This window comes from Cornus florida, unplaced genomic scaffold (assembly GCF_030987335.1).
Source record: "Cornus florida cultivar Cherokee Brave unplaced genomic scaffold, ASM3098733v1 CherokeeBrave_3.0.0_Hap2_Chr11, whole genome shotgun sequence".
In the NCBI taxonomy this organism is placed as follows: domain Eukaryota; kingdom Viridiplantae; phylum Streptophyta; class Magnoliopsida; order Cornales; family Cornaceae; genus Cornus; species Cornus florida.
The window spans coordinates 673,293-693,703 of NW_026775581.1; the positions used below are offsets into that span (position 1 = coordinate 673,293).

Consider the following 20,411-nt stretch of genomic DNA (forward strand, 5'->3'; position numbering starts at 1 on the left):
AGTTCTACCATCTGTGCACACTAAGGTAAAATTAGTTATCCTAAGGAACAGTGCTTCCAGCTCTACCCACACTTTAGATCTAGCCGCACTACAACTCCTATTGCTGCTATTGCCGAGTCTTTTGGTGTCCATAAGTCACCTGCTCCTCCACCTGGATGTATTGATATGCATCAGTTGCATACACAAATTGGGTCTACTATCCGAGATCATTTATCACAAGCTGCTCTCCTTTCAGCTACATCTACTGCAGCTCACTTAAGTACCATCCCTTCGGCTATATCAACTGTAGCTCACTCAGGTACCCAATCTGCATTCCATGCCTCTCAGTTTGGTATTGTTCCTCTAACTTGGGTCCTAGATTCTGGTGCTTCCGATCACATTACTGGTGAGTCTCGATATTTTTCGGATATGGAATCATCCTCTGGGCAAGTACGCCTTGCTGATGATTCGTTTACACCGATCATTAGTAAAGGTATTGTCCCTTTATCTCCTGATTTATCTTTACAGTCTGTTCTTCATGCTCCTAACCTTTCCTTTAACTTACTATTTGTTAGCCGCTTAACTCATTCCTTGGCTTGCTCAGTGACTTTCTTTCCTGATCACTGTATTTTCAGGGCCTAGCTACGAAGCGGATTTTTGGCAAGGTGTATGAGAGGGACGGGTTGTACATCTTTGGGACATCTCCAACTCCTCGTGGTTTTTGGATGTACATGTTTTGTTCAAGACCGGTGACGTACGAAGCTTGATGATAAAGCTATTTGTTGCGTTTTTTTGGTAATTCGACTATGTTGAGAGGGTACCGTTGTTAACTTGTTATGACCCTAGCACTCGTCGGATATTTCATTCTCTTGATGTCACTTTTTTCGAAGATGTTCCCTTCTTTGGCATGACACATCTGTTTTGCATGTTCCCTCTTCTTTTACTCCATCAGTGACTTTCTCACCTCTGGCTCAACCTGCACCAGTTCTATCCTCAACATCTCCTCCTATAGCTCAGCCCGAACTTCGCGTATACACTCATCGCCCACGAGATCCCCCTCTTGCTACCCTGCCACTGTCCTCTTTTGGTACAGGTAATCTTAACCCTGTTATTCTCAATTCTACTTCAGATCCTACCTTGCCTACTGTTGTAGATCCTGCTTTGCCAACTTCTGATTCTAATTTGCCTATTGCACTCCGCAAAGGTAAAAGGACTTGTGTGACTAATAATCCTATTGCCTAGTTTGTTTCTTCTCAGGGACTTTCGCATAATTACCGAGCCTACCTGCCACCTCGGCTATTTCCATCCCTTGAACTGTATCTAAGGCTTTGCAAGACCCACATTGGATAACAGCCATGGCTATTGAGATGGATACCTTGCAGAAAAATAAGACGTGGGAGCTTGTTACTTTACCACAAGAAGAGCAAACTGTGGGCTGTAAATGGGTATTTACAGTCAAGTATAAACCTAAAAATGACTATATTTGAAAACTAGTCAATGATGACCCTCCATGGATTCACCTATATAAGCCGCGGCTAAAGTTGCAAAAATAAGAGCTTGAATACCACTCGTAAATAATCCAAGGAACATGACAGGTATAGGAACCACTGAAGGTACTAAAGAAACAAGAACAACAACTACTAATTCATCAGCTAATATATTCCCGAAAAGTCGAAAACTAAGTGATAACAGTTTTATGAAATCTTCTAAGATGTTAATGGGTAAAAGGATTAGAGTTGGTTGAATATATTTCCCAAAATAACCTAATCCTTTTTTGGCAAGACCTACATAGAAATATGCCACTGACGTGAGTAAAGCCAAAGCATGCGCCTCTGCATCTAGCATTGGGTAGACATCAAACAATAACTGTCCTAGCTCTACCGTATCTTTTGTTTCATTTCTTCTGGAACAATCACAAACACTTTTTTTATTATGGATCGACTACTAGAAATTCAATGCGTAATCTCAGCATTCAATGTGTATTCCTGAATAATCTCATTTTTCAATTATTCAACTATTTCATTTTACCACCCGTCGAGCAGGGACGAAAGTTGGCCTTAGTGATCCGACGGTGCCGAGTGGAAGGGCCGTCGCTCAACGGATAAAAGTTACTCTAGGGATAACAGGCTGATCTTCCTCAAGAGCTCACCCACATTAATAGCAGGCCTGATTCCAGCATTAAATAGATCGGCGGATAAAAATATTTGTCCATCAGTAATGGAAATTACATTAGTAGGAATATAAGATGTATGTCATTTCATTGGTTTCATCGGAACCAAGCTAACCAACTCCTAGAATACAACTAGTAAGGGGGTCAACTGGTTAGTCATTGTGATATATAAGTTTGTCACCCATGATTACCAATGTCGGGAAGAGGTCGACCGAGGCTTATCCTATAAGAACTTACGCGGCAAAGATGAATGATTCTCAGCATAGCTATTCTGCTATTCTGGATATTAAGGAGTTCAAGTCATAGCACGGCTGGGAAATAGAACTAGAACAAATATTCCTCTCTATTCTTGCCCGAAACATAACGTAGAATCGGATCCTCATTAAGCTAGGTTTGCCGCGAAGGGCTTTACACAAACTCTGAGGAAGGACTTTAATGCCACTTTTGCTTCGGGCGCCAAGCTGACTACTATCCGCCTTCTTATTTCCTTAGCGGCTTGCTACTCTTAGCCTATTCACCAATTAGATGTGAAGAACGCCTTTCTTCACAGGGATGTGACAGAAGAAATTTATATGGATCCTCCTCCCAGTTTTCGGATTCAGGGGGAGTATTCTGGGAAAGTGTGTCGCCTTCTAAAATCCTTATATAGACTGAAGCAATCAGCTTGGGCATGGTTTCGCCGATTCAGTGATGTAGTTATTTCTATGGGTTCACTCGATGTCACTCAGATCACACTTGCTTCTTCCGTCATAGCCAAAAAATCGTTGTGCAATTATCTTAGTATATGTTTATGACAATCATCATAGGAAATTATGCACCTTTCATTGACAAGGTAAAGATAGACCTTATGTAAGCTTTTGAGGTTAAAGACTTAGGTCTTCTTCGATTTTTTTTTGGTATTGAGGTTACGCGCTCTAGGCATGGCATTTCGCTCTCTCCGTGTAAGTATGCACTAGACCTCCTACACGACACTGGTATACTTGGGTGTCGTCCTACTTCCTCTCCTATGGATTCAACGCGTCGTCTTCATGCTGAGTCTGGAGACCTTTTTCCAGATCTGTCTGCTTATCAGCGCCTTGTTGACCACTTAATTTATCTAACAAACACTAGGCCTGATCACACATTTGCAGTTTGTGTTGTGAGTCAGTTCATGCATGCTCCTCGGACCTCACACTTAATTGCAGTATACCGAATTCTTCGGTACCTTAAGTCCTGCCCAGTACTTGGTCTATTCTACAGATCCACACCACAACCTCTTATCTCATGCTACACCGATGTTGATTATGCTAGATCTCTGACTGACCGTCCCTCTACTTCAGGTTTCTGTACTTTTAACTGGGCAATTTAATTTCCTGAAAAAGTAAGAAACAAAGTGTTGTGTCAAGTTCTTCTGCACAGGCAGAGTATCGTGCCATAGCTCAGGGCACTTGTGAGATCCTCTGGCTTCGTTCCCTATTAACTAAGCTAGGATTCCCTATATATAGTTCATCAACACTCTTCTGTGATAACCGGTCTACTATTATGCTTGCATCTGACTCAATTCTTCATGAGAGGACAAAGCATATTGAGGTTGATATTCACTTTCTCAAGTAGAAAGTGCGTTGTGGAGTTATCCATACTTACTTTGTTTCTTCTACTAATCAACTTGCCGATATGTTCACAAAGTCAGTAAGACAATCTGCTCTTCACTCTGGTATTGGCAAGCTGGGCTTAGTTGATATCTTCGCTCTAGATTGAGGGATTTTATCTGTATTGGGAGAAAATATAGGAGTCGGAGCGCGAAGAAAGGAGGAGGGGAGATCATCTTATCTGGTTTTTAATGAAGCTACGAATTATTTCTTGGAATGTTTGTGGTCTCAACGACCCGAATAAAAGGAAGGTGGTAAAGGTTGCTTTGATGAAGAGGGGGGCCAAGTTGTTTGTTTGCAAGAAACAAAGTTGGCATCCATTTCCGATGGGTGGTTAGGAGTTTGTGGGGAGGAAGGTATGTAAAATGGGAGGTCTTGAATGCTATAGGTACTTCGGGCGGTATCTTAGTTAAGTGGGATTGTAGATGGGTGTCTCGGTTGGATGAGTGGGTGGGGAGATTCTTAGTGTCTTGCAAGTTCAAACTGGAAGAGGACAATTTTAGTTGGGTTTTCACTAGGGTCTATGACCAGTTGTTGATATTGATTGGCCTTTTTCTGGGAGGAGCTTAATCATGCTCAAGAAATGTGGTCTCTTCCTTGGTGTTTGGGTGGGGATTTCAATTCTGTTAGATTCCCATTAGAGAGGTCCACAGGAGGTAGGAGGTCTTCTGAAATGGATCAATTTTCTGATTTCATTGACGAGCATCTTCTCATTGATTTACCAATGGAAGGCGCAGCCTAGGTCAAATGGCAGGGACCAGTCACTTTTTCAAAGCTGGATCGTTTCTTGATTTCTGGGGAATGGGAAGAGAAATTCCCGGATGTCGTTCAAGCAGTTTTAGCACGGGTCATATTTGATCATGTTCCTTTGGTTTTAGATTGTGGAGGTTTGAGTTCCCAAAGGTCTCCGTTTCGATTTGAGAATATGTGGCTAAGAGCGGAGGACTTCCAAGGGAAAGTTCAGTCTTGGTGAGATGGAGTTGTTGTCATAGGCTCATCTAGCTTCATGTTAACTACAAAGTTGAAGGCTCTCAAATTCAATCTTAAGAAGTGGAATAAAGATGTTTTTGGGAATGGAGGAAGAGTAGAGTCCTTGCTGATTTTTATGAGATTGATCGCCTAAAAGAGGCGAGTGGGGATGTGGAGTTTCTGCGTTCTAGAAGGGTTTCTTGTCAGGCAGCTTTTGCTGAGATTGCTAGTATGGAGTAGATATCTTTGCGACAAAAATCCTAGGCTCTTTGGCTAAAAGAGGGAGATCGCAATACAAAATTTTTTCACAGACTCACTAACGCTCATAAAAGAAGTAATCATATAGGACGTATTCGGGTGGAAGGTGTTGAGATGTGGAAGGAGGACGATGTGCGTAATGGGATTGCTTCTTTTTATTAGAAGCTTTATACCGAACCGCTTGCTTGGAGACCTAAACTTGATGGTCTTCATTTCGAGGCCATTTCCGAGATCGATAGGGAAGGGCTTGAGATTCCTTTTACTGAAGAAGAAGTTCTAAAGGACTTATCTAGTTGTAATGGGGACAAAGCTCCGGGGACAGATGGGTTCACTATGCGGTTTCTTTTGGAAAGTTAGGCAGTTGTGAAAAACGATGTGATGGGCACTTTTCAGGAGTTTTATTCTACTGGTGCCTTTGAGAAGTAACTAAATGCAACTTTCATTGCCCTTATCCCTAAGAAGAGAGGTGCTTCTGACATTAAAGACTTCCGTCCTATCAGCTTAGTGGGATGTATCTACAAGCTTATGGCTAAGGTCCTTGCTCTTAGGTTGAGGGGAGTGATGGATGGGGTTATTTCGGACTCCCAGAATGCTTTTGTTGGAGGAAAAAAATTTCTTGATTCAGTTCTTATTGCAGGTGAATGTGTGGACTCCAGATTGAGAAGTGGTGTTCCCGAAGTCTTGTGCAAACTTGACATTGAGAAAGCGTATGATCATGTGAATTGGAATTTCCTGCTTTATTTGCTTTAGAGAATAGGGTTTGGAAGTAAATGGAGGAAATGGATTGAGACATGCCTTTCGTCTGTCAAATTCTCTATTCTAGTGAACGGGTCTCCTACTAGTTTCTTTGGGTGTTCTCGGAGTTTAAGACAAGAAGATCCCCTGTCATCTTTCCTCTTTCTTATTGTTATGGAGGGATTAAGCAGACTTATGCGAAGAGCAGAGGATCTTGTTCTTATCAAGGGCTTTATGGTGGGAAGAGATCCTGTCCATCAGATGGAGGTCTCTCATTTACTTTTTGCGGATGGCACCCTGGTTTTCTATGATGCTAATGTGTCTCAACTTAGATATCTGAGCTGCATTTTGGCCTGTTTTCAGGCTGTCTCTGGTCTGAAGGTTAATGTGGCTAAAAGTGTGCTTGTTCCGGTTGGAGATGTTCAAGATATTTCATCTTTAGCGGAAGTCCTTAGGTGTAGGGTGAGTTCTTTTACAATTCCGTATTTGGGCTTGCCTTTAGGGGTTTCCTCTAGAAAGGTGGGGAGTTAGGACCCTGTGATTGATAGGTATGCGAAGAGATTAGCAAGATGGAAAAAGCAATACTTGTCTAAGGGAGGGAAAGTTACGCTTATAAAGAGCACTTTATCGAGCCTTCCCACATATTTTTTATCTATGCTCCAAGTTCCATGCTCTGTTGCTAATAGGATTGAAAAAATTCAAAGGGATTTCCTTTGGGGTGGAAGAGGTGATGAATTTAAGTAATCACCTTGTCAATTGGGAACAAGTTTGCAAGCCAATGAAGTTTGGTGGTCTTGGTATTAAAAGACTGGTCCCCTTCAAGCTCTTTTGGGAAAATGGCTATAGAGGTACAGAAGGGAAAGGTATCGCCCTTAGCGAAGGCTTGTTTCATGCCGATATGGGGAAGAGAGTGGTAGTTGGTCTACTCGTCCGGTTTCTCTCGTGAGAGGAGTTGGGGTGTGAAATTCATAAGGGATGGGACACTTTTTCTACTCATCTCAGATTCAAAGTTCGTGATGGAAGATGTGTATACTTTTGGGAGGATCTTTGGTGTGGAGACCGGCCTTTATCTTGTTTATTTCCCAGGTTATACAGTATTGCAGATGATAGACATGCCTATGTAGTCAACTGTTATCAACTTGATAGCAGAGGGATTACGTGGGACGTGCACTTTCGACGCTCTTTTCAGGATTGGGAGGTGGACGAGGTATGTGTTTTCCTGGATTTGTTGTATCGACAGGAGGCAGTTGGCTGAGGTAGTGATGATATGACATGGATACCCTTTTCCCATGGTCGCTTTGAAGTTCGTTCCTTATTCTTATGTCTTTCTAATTTCGATATTGTTTATTTTCCCAGGAAGACTATTTGGCGTTCTATGGCTCCAACTAGAGTGGCATTCTTTGTTTGGACCGTTGTTTGGGGTAAGATCCTTACGATTGATAATCTAAAGAAAAGGGGCAATTGTCTTGTTAACTGGTGTTACCTGTGCAAACAAGATGGTGAGTCAGTTGCTCACATTCTCATGCATTGTCCTATGACGAGGGATTGTTGGAATCTTATCTTTTGTCTGTTTGGTATGCGTTGGGTTATGCCTCGTTATCCTAAGGATTTGATTCGTCTATGGAGAGGATGCCGTGTGAGTAGCGCTATTCACGATTATTTGAGAGTTGTACCACATTCTGTTTGGTGGTGCATTTGGAAGGAGAGGAATAGTAGACTGTTCCAAAGGAAATAATCGTCCACGGCGATTTTGAAACTTCATATCATACGCTCTCTTTTTAGTTATGTAAAGAGGAAGTCATGTTCTTCTTCTGAAGATTTAATTATTTTTTTGGCTTCTTTGGGATCTTAATCCCTAGTTCCACTTTTGAATAAGGGATGCGTTCCCCTCTTGAACGCCTTTTTATTTCAATTATTACTTATCAAAAAAAAAAAATCATCTGCCTATTAGAGGCATAGGATCAGTGATTTGATTTACTTTCCACGTATGTAATATTCAGTGTGTAATATAAATTAGGAGTATGGCTAATGAGAATTTGCGGCTTACAAGAGCCTTTTGCATTCAACTATCTTCATTAGTGAAAAAATAAAATTCTTTATTTACTTTCAGAAGTTCAGTTTCTTTACTAGTTCAACAAAAAGTCCAGTTCAATATGGACCTCCAAAGCACATAATATGTACAAAAGGATGACACTGTTCCCATTCACGCAGAATACTGAACTTACGAGAATCCTAGCATAAGTTCACGGTGGCTCGGCAAGGTAAAATACAAAGTAGGATGTTTTCTACCATAATCCTATCAAGAACAAAACAATTTTACAACTTGCCATGCCTCACCTACAAGCACTAGTGTCTCAAAGTTCATAAACTAACACAGTTGAAATTTTCATTTGTTTTGAGGCTGCCAAGTCAGATTCCGTAGGGGGATGGTGTCAGAATTCCTAGGTAAGCTTAAGCAATAGATCCATCTAGTTGACTGGGTGTCGGGCTGTCCAGGATTATTTTGAAGTGTATAACAAAAAAACAGTTTGCTGACAGGACGAAATATTGCACCACACAAAGCAACTGTTATTTCCGAAAACCCTGACAGAGCGGTTAGTTTGACAATATAATAAAGCCCTATCACTCCACTATAAAAATAATTAATTAATTAAAAATAAAAATAAAAGCAGCCAACGAATATCAATGCTCAATTGACAACTTCAATGATTGGTTGCTGGAATGTCCGAGGTCTTAATGGATCAGGTAACATAATCTTGATTTGGTGTACTTGGAAACCATAGTTCAGCGAGGAAAGGTCGACAGAATTTCTTCCAAGCTGCTGAGGGGATGGCAATGAGTGGCAAATTACAACTTTCACTATAATGGGAGGATTTGGAGTCGCTGGGATCCAACAAAGGTGAAGATGAATTTTATTGCTTGAGGATGTCCAAGGCATATTGTGTGAGGTTTGCTTCCTTCAATCTTCAAAAAAAAATTATTTTACTGCAGTGCATGCTGCTACAACAGTTAGGGGGAGAGAGGATTTGTGGAGGGCTTTGCAGATTCATGCTAGGACTATTTCTAGTCCTTGGCTAGTTATGGGTGACTGGAATGTGGTGAGATTCCATGAAGGGAAAGTTGCGGGGTTGAGAATCCCTCAAAGGGTGATGGATGAGTTTAATTCTGTCCTTCAATCTATTGGTATTGATGATATGCCTGCAGGTATTGGGGGCTGGACTTGGTCTAATGGCCGATAAACTGGCAGAAGAATTTGTTCAAGGTTAGAAAGAGGATTAATAAACCATCAGTGGTTGCAGGTTTTTCCAGATTCTAAGTTGTTTCTTTCTTACTGGCCCTTTTTTGTCCGATCATTTTGCCATGGTGGTCAAGTATGATGGTCAAGTTTGGGACCTAAACATTTTAGGTTTCTGAAGATTTGGTGCCAAGAAGATGAAGTGGAAGGTTTAGTGGCTGCTGTTTGGAAAGAGAAGTGCACAGGAAATCCTATCCATACTTTCATGAAGAAACTGAGGTTGGTTAAACAGGCGGTGAAGGAGTGGAACAAAGGTAGAGGTAGTGTGTTTCATCAGTTGAACTCTGCTATAGAGCAGTTGGAGAAGGCCCAGATGCAGTTACTTAGTGATCCAATGCATGAAGACCTTCTTAGTGTTGTTAACAAGTCCAAAGAAGAGGAGGAGTTACGGCAGGGTCAAGAAGAGGTTGTGTGGGCACAAAAGTCTAGGGTCCAGTGCTCCAAATTTTTTCACCAAAAGGTTAATCAGAGGAGAACCATAAATTTTATTATTCATTTGGAATCTGAGCAAGGTGAAACCACTTGGGATCAAGAGACCATAAAGGATTGGCTTGTTGATTTTCATCAGAAGTTGTACTCCTCCACAGGCTCAACAGATGTTCCTACACGGTTACATCAGCCCAGAAGAAGACTTGATAAAAATCAAAGAAGAGATTTAGATATGTCAATCACTGATGAAGAAATTAAAGAGGTAGTTATGAACTTCCATCCTGATAAGGCTCCAGGCCCACAAGGATTCCCTGCTAGGTTCTATCAGAGGTTCTGGCATATCATATAGTATGATCATATTCCAGCTGTGAATTGTTGGTACAATTCACATTCTGTGCCTCAAGGTATGACTGCTACTTTCTTAACTTTAGTTCCAAAGAAGTCCTGCACCATTTGGTGGGTGGTGAGCAGATGGCCTTTATAAAAAGGTAGGAAGATTCAAGGAAATATTATATTGATTCATGACTTGCAGAAAGGGTTTTCCAGTAAAAAGGGCAATGCATCCATGGCTCTTAAGGTGGAACCTTAAGAAGGCATGTGATTCAATCTCTTGGAGTTTTCTCTTCGGGATTTTGGAAAACTATGTGTAGGTACACAAAATGCCCTTTCTCTATAAACGGAAAGTTTTCATGCCATACACACTCTTCCTTTCTCACCCTTTCTTCTTCCTATTTATACTCCCACTGTATTGCCCTAATTCCCTTTCCTTGGTCTTCGTGTTTCTGGGTCAATGGTCCTTTTATGTTTACTGGCTGGCCCAACTGACGTGATGACTCAAGCTAGTACTGTTGTTTTTGGGCTGACGTTTCACCGTTCGGCCCATTTCTAGAAATATCTGTAGTAATCTCTCTCATGGGCATTTTAGCCCTTTCACTATGGTTTTGGTCATCAATGGATCCATTGGATAAGGAACTGTCTCTGCAGCCACGTTTTCAGTTTTAGTTAATGGGGTGCCTGCTCGGCTCTTTGCTGTTGAGAGGGATATTAGGCAGGGGTGTCCTCTATCACCCCTTCAAGCTAGAGTGGATGAGGGTTCTATCAAGCTGTACAAAGCTGTTGATAGGGGGGGATGCAGAATCAGTCACTTTTTGCAGATGATTAGTTTGTTTTTGTTTAGGGTCATTTGGGTACTGCTAGAGTCCTTATGGATGTCTTCCATGAATTCCATGAGGCTTTAGGTTTGGTGGTTAGCACAGACACGGCTAATATATTCCCATCTGCGGCTGTCAAAGGAAGAGGGAGTCTGCTTAGAATCATGCAATTCAAACAGGGTTCCCTACCAGTGACTTATCTTGGGTTGCCTCTTTTAGACAAGGGCTTGAAAAGTAGACATTGCAGTGCCTTATTGGATAAGGTTGATTCTAGATTGTCTGTGTGGAAAAGTATGCACTTATCTATGGCGGGTAGGGAGGAGCTTGTAAGGTCTATCTTTACATCCTTCACTTGATTTTAATATTCCTGAGGCACTTGAGAATATGTCTTCAAAACTGAAGAATTTTATTTGGGGTGCCAAGGAGAACAAGCAGAAGTTGCACGTGATCAGTCGGAATAAAGTATGCTTTAAAAAGAACGAAGAAGGTTTTGTGTGGAAATTTGGCAATTTTTCTTCCAAGTCTGTCTGAGACAATTGCAGAATGAGGGACAACACAGTTGGTTTGCATAAGCTATTTGGAGTGTTTGTAGGCCTAGAGTGGCCATTACTGTATGTCTTGTTGTTCACAAGGTTGTTCCTTCTTGCTCAGTCCTAAAATACAGAGGTATCTCTCACCCCTCTGTGTGTCATAACTGTTGGAATGCTAAAGATACTATAGATAACTTGTTTGTTCAATGCAATTTTGCTAGGACTGTTTGGACATGGTGGTCTTTTGTTGTGGGTATTAACTGTTGGAATGCTAAATATTCCTTCTTACTCGGTCCTTAATTTTGCTACTTAGGCTCCACTTGTTTGGACGTAAAATATTTTTCAGAAAATATTTTTTTTATTTTCTGGTGTTTGGTTGTCATAAAATATTTACGAAGAAAAAAAATATTAAAATTTAACAAAAATTATTTATCCATCAATTTTCGGCAAGTTATTTTACATGTTTCGCCCGATGGACTCAACCTCAACCTCGATGTAGACCTTTGCCAAACACTAACAAAGTAAAAATAAAATAATATTTTACCTGAAAAAGAAAAATATTTTTCAAAAAGAATATTTTACGTCGAAACAAATGGAGCCTTAGTGCTCTCAGGTGTGGGATTTCACTCAAAACAAGGATTCCCTCTAGATTGCTTGGTTCAAGCAAAAATACACCGAAAAATCAAATTTCTAGTTTTACACCCCAAAATAAACTGACTCATCTATTTGGAGAGCTATGCTAAGTTAGGAAGTTCATCAAGCAGTATATTACTTTTTCTATTGGTGATGGCAGTTCTTTTAATCTGCACTAGGGTCCATGGGTAAAATGGTGTTTCTCTTATTCAGTTTTATGGGCTTATAATCTGGAGAGCTTGCGATATAGACAAGTCTAACATGGTTAATTCCCTTATTCAGCAAGGTCAATAGAGTATCCCGGCTGTGTTTCCTAATGAATGGATCAAAACAAAAAATATCACTTATGGTGCTAACAGAATTGTGTGAAAATTTGGCAATTTTTCTTCCAAGTCTGTCTGAGCCAATTGCAGAATGAGGGGCAACACAGTTGGTTTGCATAAGCTATTTGGAGTGTTTGTAGGCCTAGAGTGGCCATTACTGTATGGCAATTTTTCTTCCAAGTCTGTCTAAGCTAATTGCAGAATGAGGGGCAACACAGTTGGTTTGCATAAGCTATTTGGAGTGTTTGTAGGCCTAGAGTGGCCATTACTGTATGTCTTGTTGTTCACAAGGCTGTTCCTTCTTACTCAGTCCTAAAATACAGAGGTATCTCTCTCCCCTCGTGTGTCATAACTGTTGGAATGCTAAAGATACTATAGACAACTTGTTTGTTCAATGTCATTTTACTAGGACTGTTTGGAAATGGTGGTCTTTTGTTGTGGGTATTAATCTTCCCACTTTCACTTCTATATCTGATATGGTGGGATGGATTCTTTCACTTCCATGTCTAATATGGTGGGATGGATTCTTAGTTCACTTACTGGCACTTCAGTTACATCCAAGTTTATCAAAAGCTTTTTTGTTTCTATCATTTGGAATATTTGGAAGGAGAGGAATTCTAGAGTTCATGGGGTCCTGTCAGATTTGCTGATCTCCTTGGGCTGTTGATTCTGCCTTGGAATCAGCTACCTTTTTAAGGATTCCAGTTGGAGAATTCATCTCTTTAGTTTCTTTTATAAAATTGCCCCATTCAGCAGAGGAAAAAAATAAAAAAGAGAAATGTAAGAGTTGCTCAAACAGTCTCGATTACCTTAACCATGAAAGCAAACCCAAGACATGGTCTATGATTCCACCTATAACAAGAATGCCTCAACCAAGGTTGGTGAATGAACAACTAATGGAAAATGAATTTTGATTTCTGCAGACATTTAGGGTGACTTGTAAATATGACATAGCAATTAATGGTCATATGTCATAATAGCAACTTCAATTGACAAGCCATTTAAAAATAACGATTCCTTAAAAACATAAATCAATTAAACTCGATGTCCCAGTTTTATCCTTCAATTGCTACCCAAACTCTAAATGTAAATACAGCCAGGAGCACAGGCATGACCCCCACACCATTATGGACTTGATCAGTCAACATCAATGATTGAAAAGTACAAAACAAAATTCTAAAATAGTAAATTTCCATGCCAATACAATTCAAAAAAATCTATAGCAATGCAATTTATTTATGATACAGTAGTATGCAAGGCGATCGCAATAGGTGTACAATACGATAAATTAATAGGATTTGAAACTATGAATGACTCTGACTACCTGTTGGAAATGACATAGTACAAGTTGCCTTCAATTAAGTTCGACTCTGCCTTGCTGGCTAACTCCGTTACGATCCGTTTTTCTTCCTCCGGTGTGCACGGCAATCCAATTGCTTCATTCTCCATCATACAACCCGGTTCAGGAATCGTCATTACCGATGCTATTATATGCACCTGTTAAATGAACATATAAATAAATTAAGAAAAAGAAGAAAAAAAAAACAAAACAAAACAAAAGCTGAAGATTTCAAATTAATCTCTAGGATTCAAGTCATATAAACCCAAATTAGCGACCAATTCGGCTATGAAGCAGAAGTCTAAGAAAATTAATTGAATTGTTAAATCAAAACAATGAAAGTTTTTGAAGGATTGGACGAACCTTCTTCGATCAGGAGACGATCAACAGACAGAAGAGAGACAGTCAAGAAATGTGTTAGAGCGAGGGGATTTGGGGAACCCTAGATTGCAGGACGCTTTGATCCCAATGTGATTGAACGAGAGAAATCTTTTACCGTATTTTTCAACGATCTGTCCTCTAACTTGACACCCACTTTTTATAGCCTTCAACGAAAATTGAAAGTTTATTTATCCAGCGTAGCCAAAACTTTTTACCTAAAAAAAAAATAAGTAGCCAAAACTTCCGATATTTCAAAAAATTTCTCGCCTGCCAAAACAAATGGTAATTATTTTCTTCTATTAATAGCATGGATGCAACTTGCACGGACTAATCCAGCCCAGCCCAACCCCGATCAGAGATTTTGAAATTTTGACATATAATTCACAAATCGGATTCATGTTTGGGTTGGGTTTTGTCAAAATCAAGACATATTTGAGTTAGTCTCAGACTCAACCCGAACCCAACTCGAAACTCGAAAAAAAAAAAAAAAAAAAAAATCTATTTCTTCTTTTTATCTCCTCCTCCTCTTTCTCACTCTTCTTTCTCTTTCTCTCTCTGCCCATACATACAATTTAGCAGTCAGCGGCTGAAGCTTACGATGGAGAGAGAGAGAGATCTGGATTTTGATTTTTTGAACATTCTTGGAGAGCTTGCGATGGAAAGAGAGAGAGAGATCTAAAGCTTGCGATGGAAAGAGAGAGAGAGAAACAGCAGCTGAAGCTTGCGAACCCGAACTGGAACAGCGGGAGATGGAAACTGAAAGATCTGGGTTTTGATTTTTAGAACAATCTGAAATGATATGCCGATCTGGGTTTTGAACTTTTGATTCTTGCACACAGTTAGATAAAACTGAAATATATGGGTTTTGAACTTCTGATTCTTGTAGATTTTGTAATTCGCAGTTAGAGGAGGAGGGGGGGGGTTAAGAGAGAATGAAGATGGAGGCGATAGGGGAGGCTGAAGTGATTTGCCCTAAAAATATTTTGTTTTAATATATAATATAATATAATATAAATAATATATATAAATTTTCGAAAAAAAAAAAAATTAAAAAAAATTCAACCCGTCAACTCGACCCAACCCGCCCGAAAATATTCGGTTCGGGTTATGATCATAACCCATGTTAAGTATAATTCGGGTTGACCCAACCCAACCCGTTTCTAGTTGAGGCTGCGTTGGGACTGGGCTGGGCTGGGCTAGCCCAAGTTGCAGCCCTAATTAATAGTACAATCGCAAATGATAAGGCCTTGCCACGTATCATTGAGTGGTACCTCTTCTACTTCTGTTTCTATTTTTTTTTTTTTTTTTTTTTTTTTTTGAAGGAAAGGTAAATTTAGAGTCCTAAATAATAAAATAGTCTATTTTAAAAGCCTATTTTTGTTAAAATTTCAAATACCCTCTTATAATCTAGCTAGCTTTTCGTTGTTATTGAGAGGTATGCTCTCTAATTATCTTTTCAAATTGATTTTATGTACAATTGTAGTGAGACCAAATTCACAAGATTATAGAATAAAATAAAATAATTAAAATAAAATAAAATAATGGGGTATTACATGATACCCTAATCTTTCATTCTCAAGATATTGGTCTTTTTTACTATAAACCTAAGCAAAGAACTGAAAAACGTATTGCATGCATCAATAAGTCATATGCTTTAAGTCTTATTAGGATTTTAAGGTTTCAAAGAGTGGCTTGCATCTTTAATCGGACTTTTACAGTACAATATTGATACGTTTGTTTTATTTTGCTTTTTAATTTTATTCTGAAAAACTTTTTTGATTTTTTTTTTTATAATTAATCAATTTTATTAAATAAGAAAACAAGAGCAACTAGAGACGTATACCTCTCAACAATTCAAAAAAAAAAAAAGAAAAGAAAAAAGGCCAGATTTCAAAGATGGTATTTGGGACTTTAACAATAATTCTTGATGCATTTTTAATTATTTTGTTTAAATCAATCAAATTGAAAAATAGACTTTTGAAATAGATTATTTTGTTATTTAGGACTCCTAACTATATCTATGTGTAGTTTTTCCATTTTTTATAAGTGGTTGGTGAAAGTGTTTTTTTTTTTTTTTTTTCCCTAAATGACGAAAATTTTATAAATTTATCAAGTAAAAGTACAATTATGCACGAGGAGAACCCTCACAATATCCCACAAACAAAGAGATACATTAAAACAAACCCTAGAAATCAAAAGAATTTAAGATCCTAAGATATCCGGAGGCATACCTCCAAGACATCCATAACATCCCAAATAATACATTTGATAAGCGCCGAATATTACATATTCAAGTGCCATTTCTTACATTAGTTAAGTCCATTATTAGAGGATAATGTACAATTTTAATTCAGTTGTGTATTTCTTTCTGATTTCAGGTATTTTTCCCGAGAATGATTAAAGAAGCGGTTTTGACAACTTTCTGTTGAAATACGTGCGCTGTGTCGGGGAGTCATCTTCGGGACCTAACCTCTTCAGTGGCCATTTTTGTGAAGTTCGTGGCTCTTCGAGACCTAACCTCTTCAGTCGCCGTTTTTGTGAAGTTTGTGGCTCAGTGTTCATAGTGGAAGTGTGTATTCGCTCCAGCCTGAAGAAGCTTGCAACAAAATAAAGCCTGGATGAAGTGCAGGTGCAAGCTCCCGCGGGTGCCCGCCAATCCCCCCTACTCTCTGCCAACTTCCGCGGGCCCTTGATCAGCCCTCGCGGGCGCCCGCCAAACATGCCAATGCCTTCTTTGAATTTGCAAGCCCCCGCAGGCGCCCGCAGGCGCCCGCCAGCGCCTCGCTGGCGCCCGCCGATCTACAGTAGGCAATTCAACTGCCCCTGAATTTCAGCATCTTGGTCCCCTTATCCTTCTTTTGTGTGGTCTAGCTTCATGCAGATGGGGGAGCTCGAAATTTTAAGTATGGGGAGTAGGTTTTGAGTGTATATAGAGGGGAAGTTCATTATTTTGGATATCTCATTTTTTTAGTTAAGTTCTAGAGAGAGAAAGTAGCATTCTTGAGGGGTTTGGAGTTCTAGCTTGTTGGAGGGCAAAAATGGAGATCTTCTTCATGTCTTCCTCTCCCTTCATTGCTCCTATGGGTAACTAATCCCTATCTAGTGGGTGATGAAGCCCCATTTTGTAAGCATTGCTATGTTTTGATTTATATTTGGAGTATAATGTATATATGTAACTTTTCCATAAACTAGAGCACTTCACATAATGTAATGAATCTCATTATCTATAAATGATCATTTTGAGTCAAATATCTTGTCTTAGATTGTTTTTCTCTCATGATTATATTGCTACATTTTCATAGTGATAATGGAGATGAGTTCATGGAAGTGTTTTTATTGGCATGATATTTAGAAATTTTGATAATCTATTGCTTAGGCCTTTCCTTTGATAGATTCTTCTTGTTTCTATTTCATGTGCTCTTATTATGAGATTAAGGGCTTAATAATCTATGGCTTGGTGATCATGTCTAAGGTTGCATCCTAGTTTAGGTAACCAAACCATGTAAGCCTTGATAGGTTATTCTTGTATCTTGTTTTCATATATTTCTTGAAGATAATGTATCAATGTTATGTTGTTGCATTCCATGGTTATATGTAATGACCCGGCCTTTTTCCTCCTTTTCCATTTTTGGCGATTTTCTTTTTTCATCTTTTTCCTATTTTGTCTTTTCCCTATTTTGTCTTTTTCTCATTTCTTTCGTTTTTCCTTCCATAACCTTACTTGTTGTGCTCGGATTTGATTTCGGTTTTACATGTATTCATGGTATTTAAATTCCATGACATTTACATTTTTACTTTTATAGAAATGCATATTAAATGCTTACTTTCTTCGTAAAAGCCATGAAAACAAGACTTTTTGTAATTATCCATAACTTGAGGGGTTTTTGGGTAATTAAGTAAAGTAATTATTTTTCGTCTTAGGGACCATTTTGCAATTTTATTTGGAAGATATTTTCAAAAAGGACTTGTTTGTAATTTTCAGAAAGTGTGACAAGTGTCACATTCTCATTGGTCCACTTGTTGACATTTGTGTGGAAACACTTTGATGCCTTGGATGATGACATGTGGAGGGTGGAGATTCACCCACTTGTTAGCCTAGGATTGGTACACTTGTTGGTATGGATGGTTGACAAATGTAGGTTCAATATTAAGTCTTGGAAGTTTACATAGGATGGTGACAAGTGTAGGCTTGAGATTAAGCCTATGAATGAACCATAGATTCATGACAAGTGTAGATTCATCATTTAGTCTTGCATTATGTGTGTGAAAGAGGTAGTGTAAGAGCACATAGTGAGTGGAGGATTTCTAGCCCTTCCAGTCACCATTTTACACTTTATCATTTTCATTTTCACTTGTCTTCAAGAACTATAACCTAGCCACCATTGGAGAAAAGCTTGGTTAATAGTTTTTTTCTTCATTTTGGCCTCCTTCCACTCACCTTAGACATAAAACCTTGGAAGACAAAAGCTTCCTCTCACTCCCCTCTTCATTAACCCTAAACTTGTTTTCCATTTTGAGCTTGGTTGCTTGGATTATAGAGATTCAATTCTCTATTGAGGTAGGGGGTGTTATCATTTATCTTCCAAGTGATTTTATTTGTTCCTATAGTGATATCTAAGTTATATGTTTGTCTTGTATTAAAATGAGAAATAAATGATTAATTGTCACTTGTATGTAATTTACTTTAGACTTGATAAATAACATGACCATGGCTTGATTCATAACTTATGTTAATTTGAGGTCATTTAGAGTTGTTTTAAAATCTAGAGGGATTAATGAATTAATTTAATTAATTTTTATTTATATGCTCCCATGACTTAAATCAAGTTTTGAAGTGATTTATATAATAACCATGACATGTACTACAACATATATTAAATTGAGCATGTTTAGATGAGAAGTGAAATCTAGGGAATTTAGTTGTTTTATTAAATTGTTTAAATTATGATTTTAAACTTATATCATACTTGTGAGGTTATGTTCTTGTTGTTGAATGATATTGTTGTAATTAGTGGCAAATTGCATAATGATCATTCAATATTCTTCATGCCATTTTAGTTGAGAACTTAGGGCATGTATTGTGTTTCCAAAATTGATTTGTGCATGTTGATGGCTTTACATTGTATATATATATGTTATGTTGATACATATATGTAATGTGCACAAAATGTTGATTTTGGAAACTTGTGGATGTCGTTGTTATGACTATGGCTAGGGCATGGTTCTAGTACGAGGGAAAGTCCCTCTACAAGTCTAGTGCGCACATAGGGAGGTTACCCATGGGCTAGTAACTAAAGTAACCACATTGTTGGTTTGATCCGGCGTGACGTCCAAGTATCCACTTTGGTTTGATTTTGCATTTAAATTCCAAGTTGTTAACTTTGTAAAATTACATCTCATTGTATTATGTTGAAAGTTCTATTGTCACTTGATGGCATGAATTAAATGGTATTGGATTGTAACTTGGTACAAAGAAAAACCCATGCATTCCCTACGTGTAAACTTGTTTACTCACTGCTAAGTTAATGGGTGTTTTGCAGGTAAAGAAGCCTTAGTGTGGGATGCACAACATTCTTAGACTCACTAGAGTTCTTGAAGTATATTTTGATGAGATAGAATATGCATATGTTAGCATATCTTGTCCTACTTTTGCTTACTTTGATAAAACTTGTACTTATTGTCTAAGTTATGTAATGTGCACTTAAGTGCACCTTTTGACACTCTTAGAATGTGGTTGTAATGAGGCCAAGGGCCAAAGACACTTATGTGAAATGTATGCTAACTTTGAACTTCATTGTTGCCTATGGAAGATATGTGGATTAATGCATTGAAGGGTTCTATTTTGCATATGACATGCCATGAGGCCATAGGCCATTGCAACACATCTATTTTATCACATTACATATGCTTGCATGCTCACTTTGGCAAACAAAACCATCCTTGATGAAACAAAGATTCTAAGTAGCATTTTTAGGGAGTTTTACCCTATTCTGTTCTAGGGGAATTTTGGGTATTTCAAAATCCATTTTTTTCATTTTTCCTCGAGAGTCACATAGAAAACTCAATTTTGAGGGGGGTTTCTTCTTTGTGTTTTTCCAGAAACTGCCATATTGGCCCTTAAAAATCTATTTTTTTCCGAAAAATCATTGCTGCTAGGTTTTTGCCGACTTTAGTGCAAATATACTTGGTACTATTCATCGATTTTTTTTTGAAAAGCGTGACGATCGATCCGAAACTTCTGGGGGTCTTGTTGGTGTATTTTAAGATTGCATTTTCAATTTAGGTAATTTAAAAACCTTCCGAAGCCCCACTTTCTTTCTTTGGGCAGTAGCTTGGAACGATTTTTGACCTCTAGACCTGATTTTCTTAAGGGTATTTTGGACATTTTACAATGCATTTTTTTGGTTTCCGATCATGAGTCGGGTAGAAAAATTGATTTTAAGGGGGGTTTCTTCTTTGAGTTTTTCCAGAAAAGTCCGTTTAGATGCCCGTTTTTACTCTCAGTTGCAGCAGTAGTGGGTTGATGGCACTGTAGCTGTTACGACCTTCGTCGGGCCACCGCGACGTCGATTTTGTTTTTGACCTTTCTCC

General features: G+C 38.7%; 1 protein-coding gene across 1 annotated transcript in view; it reads right to left on the bottom strand.

Moving 5' to 3' along the window:
* The window catches only part of LOC132282977 (ubiquitin carboxyl-terminal hydrolase 9-like), a 59,580-nt gene extending 44,963 nt beyond the window's left edge, over positions 1–14,617 (bottom strand). Inside the window, exons 1-2 of the mRNA XM_059784829.1 lie at positions 13,803–14,617; positions 13,425–13,597 (exon numbers count right to left, since the gene is read on the bottom strand). Of these exons, the coding sequence (XP_059640812.1) occupies positions 13,425–13,576 (152 nt within the window). The 5' untranslated portion in view covers positions 13,577–13,597; positions 13,803–14,617. The remainder of the gene's footprint in view (positions 1–13,424; positions 13,598–13,802) is intronic.
* Positions 14,618–20,411: the final 5,794 nt, after the last annotated feature.